The 11863-nt window shown below is 39.5% G+C and overlaps 1 protein-coding gene across 1 annotated transcript; it reads right to left on the bottom strand.

Moving 5' to 3' along the window:
• Positions 1-787: 787 nt before the first annotated feature.
• Positions 788-11362, bottom strand: smarcd1 (SWI/SNF related BAF chromatin remodeling complex subunit D1). Its single transcript, XM_025060345.1, has 12 exons — positions 11105-11362; positions 8522-8706; positions 8079-8121; positions 7715-7837; positions 6912-7034; positions 6708-6824; positions 6072-6173; positions 5781-5942; positions 5104-5201; positions 4441-4591; positions 2506-2628; positions 788-1085 (listed from the first exon to the last, which is right to left on the bottom strand). Exons 1-12 carry the CDS (start codon positions 11288-11290, stop codon positions 954-956), a joined length of 1545 nt encoding a protein of 514 aa, XP_024916113.1. The 5' UTR covers positions 11291-11362; the 3' UTR covers positions 788-953.
• Positions 11363-11863: the final 501 nt, after the last annotated feature.

An 11863-nucleotide genomic window follows, 5' to 3' on the forward strand; every position in this document is an offset into this window, starting at 1 on the left:
ATTCTTCTGTCTTTCCTTCCCTAATTCCTTACTTCCTTGCGTCCTACCATCCTTCCTTTCATTCTTCCTTTCTTTCCTTCTATTCTTTCTTCCTTCCTTCCTTCATGGCATCCTTCTGTCTTTCCTTCCCTGATTCCTTCCTTGCGTCCTACCATCCTTCCTTACTTCTATTCTTCCTTTCTTCCTTACCTGCTTCCATCCTTCCTTCATGGCATTCTTCTGTCTTTCCGCATTCTTCTGTCTTTCCTTCCTTCCTTCCTTGCGTCCTACCATCCTTCCTCACTTCTATTCTTCCTTTCTTCCTTACCTGCTTCCATCCTTCCTTCATGGCATTCTTCTGTCTTTCCTTCCTTCCTTCCTTGCGTCCTACCATCCTTCCTTCTTTCCTATCATTCTTCCTTCCCTCCTTTTGTCCTTTCTTCCTTCCTATCATTCATTCTTCCCCTTTCTTCCTTCTTTCCTTCCATCCTTCCTATCTTTTCTTCCTCCATTCTTTTTCTTCCTTCCTTAATGGCATTCTTCTGTCTTTCTTTTCTTCCTTGTCCTACCTTCCTTGTCCTACCATCCTTCCTTTCATTCTTCCTTCCTCCCTTCTATTCTTTCTTTCTTCCTTCTTTCCTTCCCTGCTTCCATCATTTCTTCATGGCATTCTTCTGTCTTTCCTTCCCTAATTCCTTCTTTCCTTCCTTGCTTTCTCCCTTCATTCCTTCCTTCCTTCCTATCATTCATTTTCCCCCCCTTTCTTCCTTCTTTTCTTCCATCCTTCCTACGATTCTTCCTTCCATCCTTCTATTCTTTCTTTCTTCCTTCTTTCCTTCCCTGCTTCCATCCTTCATGGCATTCTTCTGTCTTTCCTTCCCTAATTCCTTCCTTCCTTGTGTCCTACCATCCTTCCTTCCTCCCTTCATTCTTTCTTTGCTTGAATAACCATAAAGACAAGCTGCAGCATGAAATTAGAAAAAAAAAAGAAGAAGAAAGTTTACCTTGGAGTAGAAGTAGCGACAGACGGCCTCCTGAGCCCAGGGCTGGTAATAAAATTCAGCTCTTCGCTCTTCTTCTGGGTTTCCTACCACATCTGTCATGGTCTGTTCACAGGAAGAAGGCAAAAAGAAGATTAAAGTTGCCCAAGTTAATAATGGCCAACACTGACTTCATGTTTATGAACATAAAACCTTGACTATTGCATTAATGTGAATTCACTGAATGAGCTGCAGTCAAATACCAGGACGTTTCTGTGTAATGTTCAACTGGCTATGGGGAGGCCATTAGCTGTTAGTCAGTAACTTAGCTATACTTCATATTAAACCTGAATGATGGCCAAGCATCAGACTTGATGACTGAGCCGGTTAAGACAGAAGTTGAGCTCCTCATTTAACCCTCCTGTTGTGTTTAGAAGCAGGTGCCTTTGTGGACAGTGTCCACACTCTTACACAATGACATTATGCCCTTAGCCTTGGGATTGTGTCAACATCAAGGTCACTGTGACACAACACCCGGCCAGAATATCTTTGGCATGGAACATGTTCTGCACAGCCCTACATTTATGAGACTGGTATTATTAATCAGACATTTGATGTGAGATCATCATAGAAGTGGCTGTGGGTTATTGGAATGAGATTTTGAATCAGGCAATGTCCAATACATACAATTCATTAGTGGATTTACAATACTCTGCAGTATTTCGTCTTTATATAACAAGTCAATTAATATAACACACACAACTTAAAACTAAACGACCTGATTAAACCCAGAATATATGAAGACTAAAAAATAGCATATTTTTGGCTGAAACTAAATAAATGAAAAATATTGTAATACTCCCTTAATGAGACTCACCTGGTAAACTTAAAAAAATCTTATACATGATACGATACAAATTATTGTGACTGTGTTTCAAAGGATTTCAAGTGCACATTGCTTTGTACATTTTAAGAACTCCACCTTCCAAAAGATTAAATGCGTTGTACAAAAAACTGTTGCATGTCCACTAGACAAAGGTTAGCTATGTGTGTAGTCATTTATATAAAAAAAAAAAAAAAAAAAAACAGTCCACATTTATCACCTCACATGGGGCAGTTCGACAGTTTAATCTTCTTTAAACGGTTTGGTTTGAAATCTCTGGTCCGTGTCTGCACTGCTTTATCAGTGCAAGGACTCAATTGTCAAATCTATCAGAGATGCACCGGAGTCAGAAAGAAGTGAGAAGCAATAACTGTTTCATTTTAAGTTCCCACCTGACTCAAAACATTTTGATTGATTGAGTCAGTGATGACTGCTGCAATTAAAAAAAAAATTTTATGATCATATCAGAGTTTCAGTTTGAAATGAGAGAAAAACATCCAGATTTATTGCTTTTTTTCTCTCTATATAAATACACAAAACTGAGCTTTCAGTATTTGTACTTTTTCAAATCAGTTCAAAGTCATTTAGAGATTTGTGTTGCATATCTGCAGTTGCCAGGAGGATCCAGTACAATATAACGAGAGAAAGAAAGAACACACTGACCTTGAAGTCTCTGCACTGCGACTGCAGCCAGTCGTTGATAAAACCCTGAGGATCTCTGGCAAAACTCAGCATGAATTCTCTCTGGGTCTTCAGCTGGTTAATAGTCTCGATGGTTTCATGGATCTGTGGACAGTTAGCCAGAGATAAACAAGCGAGGTTAATTTAAGGCAATTTGTCCCAAAGTATTTATCAGAATTAGTCAAATTAAAAATGCATTTCCCCTCCACAATAAGTCTTAATTTTATCATATTTGAACACTGTGTTCCTGACTACATCACCAGAACAGAGATTAAATCCTAATTAACAACCAGGAGTTCTGCAAAACACAAAGAGGACCCGACTCATTTCCTGTCTACCCGTTATGAAGAGGACAGCATCATCAATACAAAAACAAAAATCATCATGTGTCTAATATCAGCCGTCAGACTCCTTCCCCTTCACCCATATCACATCTTTTTTCATTTGTCTCTACTAAAGTAAAGTGTCGTCTAGAATTTTCCTGTACAATACAAAGTGCACCCGAGTGAACTGTTTTTATGCCTACTGAGTTAAAACTGTACTGCAGGAAAAGATTCTCACTTTGAGAACAGTCAAACCCAATACTGCGCAAACATTAAATATTTGGCTCCAGGTAAATCCTGCCTTACAGCTGACAAACACCTCTGCTTGTACTGGTTTAGCCTGGTGCCTTCAGAGCACTCCACTTTCACTCTACTGCTCTAACATACAACTCGCATACTAAGCACGGGGTCTTAAGAAAACACAGGCGTTGCCGTGTTGATGCAACAACTGCGTGACAGACTGATGCTGACAGGGTCTGGCTTAGACGTTAAGCAGCCACATTTAATTCCTGCAGACATTTATAGAATTTGTCGGGTTGTTGGCTGCAACAGCACACCGTAGACTGTCTTTCAGGTTCTTGTACTATTGTGTACTTTGCCAAAAACGATACATACATAGAAATGCCGGTATAATGCCAACATAGAGAGAAGGGGTTTTTTTGCAGAAAAAAATGTTTTTATTATGGAATAAAAGCAGAATTTCTTAAATTTTACGAAGCAGCCCGTGGCCTAGTTGTTAAAGAGACGAGCAATGCAGGGCCCCGCCCCCAGAGTGCAGCACATGTCCTCGTTAATGTATGTGCTAATGCAGAGCACACATTTAGTTGTCATTTAAAATGAAAAATAACACAGCTTCTTCTGCTTTTTCTTAAATGTGTAATGCAAAGAAAAACTGCCATGATGAATAGAACTCATTCATGATTCATGAAGTGCAGCACAACCACACCTTTTTCAAAGAGTCTTAAAATCTCTGGTTCTCATTTATGATGCACCATGAAGATGGATAAAGTTGTGCATCCTGACAATCATCTTTATAATGGATGTCATCTGTATACTGAAAACAAGATGTCCGTATCCGTGGAGCTGATTTGTCTGAGAACTCTGATTACACAGGTAAGGTTTTTTTTTGATGGAAGGCTTTGTGTCTCATCAATGTGACTGCAGTGACACCAGCCAAGGTAACAGCTGTCAGCAGGAGGTCAAGACGACCCTGGAAGACCTCCGAAATTACAGAAGGGGAGGCAATAAAACAGACGCATTTTTAAGGGAGCAGATGTGTGTATGAAATTGCCCTCAGCACGATCACAAAATGGGTAGAAATTGCCCATTTACGTACAAGTCGACAGTTTAAAATGACCTTAGCAGCCAAAGCAGACGGAACAAAATGTCCTGATTTGAACAACAAATGCTGAAAGGAAACAAAGCATTTAGGAAAATTAGTTAACGGAGATGGAGTTTTATTAAAATGTAAACTGTCACAGTTCCTGTCCTTACAGGAAACAACCTCCGGCTGAGAGAAACATTTCTGTCAAAAACAACAAACCGTGAAAAAACGGACCGTGAACCGAGCAGTGGCCGTGGAGCCTTGTTTTACCTTGTTGTCAAGTCCAGCTATNTCAAGTCCGGCTATTGCCTGCTGACTGGCTGTGGAGAGCAGGAAGGAGTTCATCTGGGTCTTCAACGTGTCGTCCACCTCCACATCAATGTCATAACAGGCCGTCTTCTTCTGGTCGTTGGGGTCCACACTATTAGAATTCACACAGTAGTTTATATTGATTATCCGTTCACAGCTGAAACATCCTCTGCTAAAAGTAACCAATAAACAAAAACATTTTGACATCTCTACATTACAGTCACTCAATATCAATAACTAATAGCCAGCAGCTGGGGCATCCACACCTTTGTAGCTTGTGAGCTACTTTGGAATTTGTTACAATGTCCTACGAAACCCAAAAATGCTAAATAGCACTTACTTTCAGTTAGTCTCTTTATCAGGGGTTCTGTGCCACTCTCAACTAAACTACTAAATATAGATTTACTAGTTAATACTAGTTTAATAAAATATAGATATACTGAAAATGGCAAACTTTTTTTTGTTTATCCTGCAAATGCTTTTATTTTTTTCTCTAGTGATCACAAATGCAGATCCTCAAAATATTTTTGTTCCTTTAACATCACAGTATATAGTTAAATATATATATTTAACGGCTTGTGATTTCATTGGAGTTCATGTGATGTTTGTCAGATTGGACTTTACCTGATGACATGGTTTATGATGATGGGCTCTGGGGGCATCAGGAGAGCATGCAAACGCTGAGGGATCTCAGAAAACTTCATTCGCTGAGTCTCAAATATCTGCAAATAACAAAGGCCATTAATGACATAATACTGTTTTTAAACAGTTAGGGGTAACTTAAAAAAAGAAACACAGCAAAAATATATACATGTATATTATCATTTTAATTTCTTTTTCCAGCTCAATTCCACGTAATGCTTCTGCAGAGAAAAGCCTCACATTTTGACTATAAACAGTTCACCCTCCTCCCCTTGCCTCTTTTCGCCTCTCCTATGGTTTGTTCCACTTTGTTGTCAGAGAGAGATGTGACTCAGATGCAGCCCAACTGCAGGCTTTTATTTAACATTTACTTTCCCTCAAAACCCAAGAGAGAGATGAAAAATATCATGGGGAGCACATTTTAACCTCCACATTACGTTCACAGGAATTCAACTTCTATTTACCACGATGTTTATGTTGGCCCACCATTAAAAGATTCAGGGGGAAACCTGTGTCCATAAAAGGACAGGAAGGCAGAGCAGGGAACATAGCTGTGTAATATCAGGAAAGAGATGTGAACAGGACAACTGGGGGACTGTTGGATAATGAATTCTAGTTTTGTGAACCAGACTACAAAGGAATAAAATAGAATCACTCACCTGCTGCAGGTATTTGTCACAGTTAATAAACTCGCGCTCATGAGGGTCCTGGAGTTTGTGGGTCTTGACGTACTGCCACAGGGCCTGGATTATGACTGGTCTAGTCTGGGTGTGGATACCTAGCATACGGGCCAGACGGGGGTCCAACTTGAACTGAGGGGGCTGCATGGAGAATGATTTACATGCTTTCAGGAAACTCAGCTGTTTTTGCTCTCAGTAGGACACTGGTATGAAGAACACATTTGTTTCAAAAATGGCAGAATGACACAAAGCATAGCCTTTAGCATTCACCTGGTAGTCGAGCATGAGCAGGACGGTGCAGCGAACACCCACGTCACCGGGCCGCTTCACCTGAAAGCCATCAGTCTCCTGGGTGGTGGCAGTTCTGTGCCACTAGAATGACAAAAGATCTTTCAATATGACACAGCATTAACTCAGTCAATCAAAGCTTTTAGGGAAAACCTTGGGCTCTTCTTTAAATGTCACTCTGGTGAAATGCAAATGTACTTTGAAAGGAAGAATCACAAAAGAAGAGAAGAATCTCTTGTTTTTTAAAGATGTGTCTATTTAAGGTTTGTTTTTATGATGTGTGTTTTTGACACTTCAAACTGAGAAAAACACATTTAATGGATTGGATTGTAACGATGTGCCTATTCAAAAGGTGTGTGAGTGAGAACTGGAAGCAAGCAGTAGTTTATTTATGCACATTTATTTTTAAAAGCAAAGGACATCAGTAATATTAAAAGTTCTAAAAACAGGAATTGATTTTATCAATCAATTGTAAGTCCTTTCATCAAAGCTCATTACTTGGCCCAATTTTCACACAACCCAACACTAGATGGAATAAAAACCACCCACGACTAACCCACTCTGGCTAAGTTTTTAAATAAAATTAAATGACAAAAATAAGATGAGAACGGTTCTTACTTCCACAAGGTGATTATCAGGTCCATATAGGTCCTTGTCCAACTCAATCACAAGGGACTTAAAGAAAGACGAGAACTTCCTTTTTTGTTTGGTAGCCTCATACTTAGACACAGCGGTCTGCAAAACAAATAAAACATTTTTTTGTTTTTTAAGCCATTTGATTAATTGAATCACATTTATTATCTGCTGCTTAAATAAGCTTACATCTTCCAACAGACGCCCCTCAACACGTAGCTCCCATGATGCAACAGTGCCTTCTCCATCCTCAGCATCAGGCTTCGCCGGGTTGAAGGTGTTGGATATGAAAATCCGAAGCTTTCTCTTTTGCTGTGGACAACCATAAAAGAGTAAAATGAGTTTAAATGTTACCAATAACTTAACTTGAGATATCTTGTGGTCAAAATGTGTTATTTATACTGACACTCTTTTTACGTTTATTGACATATTTTATAAGTATGCCTCTGAAAAACTACCTTCCTTCCAAATATGGCACTATGTAATAGAGATGGGTGAAAATATTGACTCAGCAATCTTTTGAATCGATTCAATCCTCGTGTTGCAGGGCAGCATAAGTTCAGTGAGGAACAGTGCCCCCTGTTGTCGGAGAAGGCCACCTGCAGAGTCACTCAGTGCAGTGGAGAGGAGCTTGCTGCTATGGTATTAAATGGCAGTAAGTTGGCCCAGCCCTGACAGTGTTGGTAGTTAAGATTGTTAAGTTTATATAAAATGCTGTGCCTATTTCTATTTATTTATTATTACTATTAGACTATGAGTTTAAACCAGTCAGTGAAATGTTTATGGTTCTCGAATCGTGAGATTCTAAGCAATATCCATCCTTTCTATTAAATCACCTCTGTTCAAATGCCTGTAGACTTTTTATTTTATTTTAAGTGTCTTCAGAAATGATTGATGATTTTATGAGGCCCCTGAGCTTTTGAAAGGCCACCACAGTTTTAGGTTTGTACGTGGAACATGTAGTCCTTGGATTTAAAAGTAATGAATTATACCTTAATGGGCCTCTTCAGGGCCTCCTGAATGTCTAGCCTTTTGCGCATGATGGTCTGATCCAGCTTCCTTTCAAATGCCAGGAGATCCATGTAAGCCTGAGACTCTGGGACCAGTTCCCTGATCTGCAAAAGAAGATATTTTTAACAACTGAGGACAACAACCAAAAGAGGAAACCGTAAGAACTTGTTATGAGGATAAGGTGAAGTCCAAGCACATTATTCAAGTCAGACCATATAAGTTACTCTGTATTAATATGTATAACATGGCCATACAATTAGGGGGAAACTTCCTAGGTGTACAGTAGTCCAACTTCATAAAAGTGGCTGTATGTATGTTTTAATTCAGTGTAAGGGAGACACTTACCCTCTGAGGTAGAATTTTGTCAGCCATCTTCTTCTTCTTTGTGCTGTAATGAACACACCATTAATACACAAAACAGCTCACAATTTGTCATTGAGTATGCAAGCAAAAGTCTGGCCATTGAACCACTAATGGCTTGATACAACGTATTTTCTGGACAATAAGTCACACTTTTTTCATTCTTTGGCTGGGTTTGCAATATATACTCAGATGCGACTTATATATTAAAATATATAATTTCACATGTTCGTTATTTTCACACTGACAGCTGCTAGAGGGCACTAGTGCAACTTACACTCCAGACCAACTTATATATGGTTTTTTTCTTCTTGATTATGCATTTTTTGGTTGGTGCGACTTAAACTCCGGAGCGACGTATAGTCTGGAATATACGGCAATCACAATATCAGTAGTTTGGATATTGTCAATAAAAGGTAGATTCTTACTGCTGGCTGCGGTTCTGCTGTTGTTGCTGCTGAACTTGTTGAATCTGCTGTGGCGCCGGCCTCTTACGAGATGGGTCCATCACACCAGGCATCCCAGGGCGAGACACAGGGCTGCTGCCATATCCTGGAGGGCCCATGGACGGACCCTGAGGGGTCATACGACTGGATGGAGGCATGCCTGGTCTCTGCAAAACAAAAACAGAAAGTAATTTTAAACTGTGGATCACAATCAGTCTGCAAAATAACTTATTATAGCTGACTGTGTTTTTAAGTATGCATCTAGTGTTTCTTCCTTTTACATGTTCAGTTCAAGCACTTGGTGACACATGCTGTCTCTAAATTATAAGGAATTGCTCATTTTAGAAAAAATAAATAATATTTTGACAAAATACCTGCATACCAGCAAATCAGTGCATGCATTGCCTGCACAGTTTAGGGACGTACAAATGTTAAAATACTTTCAAGGTCGGTGTGTAAGATGAATATATGTATTCTAATGCGGTTCCATTTGACATACGGTAGAAAAATGACATATGCATATAGGAGAGGATAACCAGGACAACCCTGCCCTCTCTACAAAGCATCTACAGCCGCAGAATCAACAGAAGAGCCTTGAACTTGCTTTTTCAGTTGTACATGACAATAAGTCTTTAACTTGAATAGCCAAACCAACATGTGATCAAATAATGACAACAAATTACCTGAGATTAGGATTTTTATCATGACTATAGAATAGCAAATACACAGTTTTACATTTAAAAAAGGTTAGAATTTGCACTCTACTCACCACACCATGAGCTAAGAACTTAAACAGGCGACTTTGTGTGTCTGACAGCATGGCTATGGTTCCAAAATTCAATAAATGAAAAATCACTGATTGCAGCTTTTGATCTCCAGCAGTCACTCTGACAAATGATAGATACTCAGCAGTACTGCCTCCTCAGTAGAGGATGGAAGGGAGGGAGGCTCATTGACACTGACATATCAACAATACAGGGTGACAGATGGGTTTGGCTTATTCAACCAAGTGCAGTGTTGGTAGAAAAGGATGACGTACTGATTTTTTTCTATCAGTGAGTTTTGTGCTATACATCAGCACAGCCCTAGCTCTTCTAAGAAGTGGAATGTAGTCTCTTTGACTGTGTTGTGAAGAGCTGCTCCTAAGAGCAAGCGCAGTGAAGGCTGCGACAAAAAACAGAGACAATGCATCTTTTCATCAAATTTTCACCAATGCCAAATTGTATTTCTGGCTGTCAGTAACTAAGCAGCAAGTATTTCAACTCCTGTTGACGAAATGAAATGAAAACTACATCAAATGAGTTACTGTATAAATAATTGTTCTCAGGGACGAACAATTTGCACATGCCAGCTTTCACGCATTTGAAACGTGCATAATTAAAAGTTACGCAGTATTTAGTCATAAATGCCACAAATTTACAAAGTCAACATGTAATTTCATATCAAAGTTCAAATCAAGGCTATAGCCTTACTGCAGGCTGCAGTTTGAGAGAGCTGTGGTGTTTTATTTTACAGTTTGTAATTAATTCCATATAAACTTCTGAATCTACCACGCCTGTGTCAGTAATATCTGACTTTGGATAGTCCTGTGGTGGAATAATATCACAAATACAAGGTTTTCTAGATAATGGTTGCCTTTTTAAAGTCAGTCTGGTTGTAAACACCAGCAAACATCACAAGGATTACAATATTTTATATGTGATAAAAAGGTGAGAGGAAATTATACACTGAATTACTCCCAAAAAAGACTTTCTGAAGCCAGCCACCCAGAAGGCTGAAGATGGCTCTGCCCAGTTTCTATTAGGCCTCTGCCCAAAACAAACTAAATGTATTGTACCATAGAACACGGGAAGCTCAGATTAACCAAAGTGTATTGACACCTTTAATAGTCTTTTATAGTGTTATGGCATTGAAAATATTTTCAGAATAGATTAGCTAACGTAGTAAGAGCTGAAATATTTGCTGAAAAAATATCAAATACTAGAATAATTCGACTGAAGAATTGTTCATCTAGTGACTTTAGGCTTAAGTTGTATATAGCATGTTAGTGTAAAAGGCCACAACCAAAGCCAATCTTTTAATGTCACTGTTTATATCGGGAAAGATCATTATAACGACACTTTTTTTTAAAGCCAATGAATGACAAGAGTTTGGTGGATTTAGTGATAAATTCAACTTCACAAGAACACAAGCAAACACTCGAAGATTTTTAACGAGCTTCAAGAAAAATAGATAATTATATTTTAAGTTTTTCACAGTAGAAAACTGAATGGCCGGTTAGCATTTAGCCACGTTAGCGTCTTGGCCAGCAGTGTAACCAGACTAGCTTTGCTCCATGTTAGCAGGCGGGAGGTTTAGAGTTCAAACAAACTCAACAAACTCCGATAGCCAGTCAAAGCGTGAAGTAAGAATATTTCCCCTATGTAACTACTTTGCAGTTAGACTGCTCGTTAGTTGAGCCAACGTTCCGCTCGGGTAGCGGTTTTTAAAGTAAAACACTGGTGACAAAGCAAACGTAAAGGGCTTTGTTCTAGCGGACAGGCTAATGATGGAGCGTTGTCTTACCGGGTATCCAGGCCCTGGCATCGGGGAGCGGTACATGTGGTTCTGCGCGCCCGGTGAAGGTCCCATTCTGCCTGTTGGAGTTCCGGGCCCCATGCCTGGCCCTGGACCCGGTACCGGTGGTCCTGGACCCATTCCTCCACTGCCACCACCACTCGGTGCTGACTGAAACCCCCCTCTGGCCGCCATCTCCTCTCTGAATCTCTCCGCGGGTGGAAGCCCAAAGCTATCGCGAGAGTGAGGTGAATTTCTGTGGTGACAACGAAGTCGTGACCCCTAGTGGAATGTTGTGTTACTGCAGAAACAGTTCTTAGCGGCGGAATATTGAAATGTGATTTCTTTTTAAATACGGGAATATGCAATCATTACCTAACGTAAACTATATACTTTATTTATACCAAATTATAATCTAAACAGCAATAACAACAGACAACAGAAAGCATTTGGTGCTGTGTATTGCAAAAAAGCATACCCTGGATGGGGTATGCTATTTTCAAATTGTCATTTACTTTTGCATTGGCAAAGACACATACAGTATGTGTAGAAGATGTTTTTTGGCAGCACATTATGGGCTTGTTTGTTTACTGCTTCAGTTCAAAAAGTACATAAGTAAATAAGTACATAAGTATATATCATAAGGAAAACAATGGTATGTGTACCAGTAGGCAAGAGATTGTGTGGGATAGAGGTGAATTATCTGCTATATTGACCCATAGAGGGAGCAACCAAAGTTGTAGTAGAAGAAGAGGAAGAAGAAAAAGT

This window comes from Cynoglossus semilaevis, chromosome 11 (genome assembly GCF_000523025.1).
Source record: "Cynoglossus semilaevis isolate Cse_v1.0 chromosome 11, Cse_v1.0, whole genome shotgun sequence".
Taxonomy (NCBI): Eukaryota; Metazoa; Chordata; class Actinopteri; order Pleuronectiformes; family Cynoglossidae; genus Cynoglossus; species Cynoglossus semilaevis.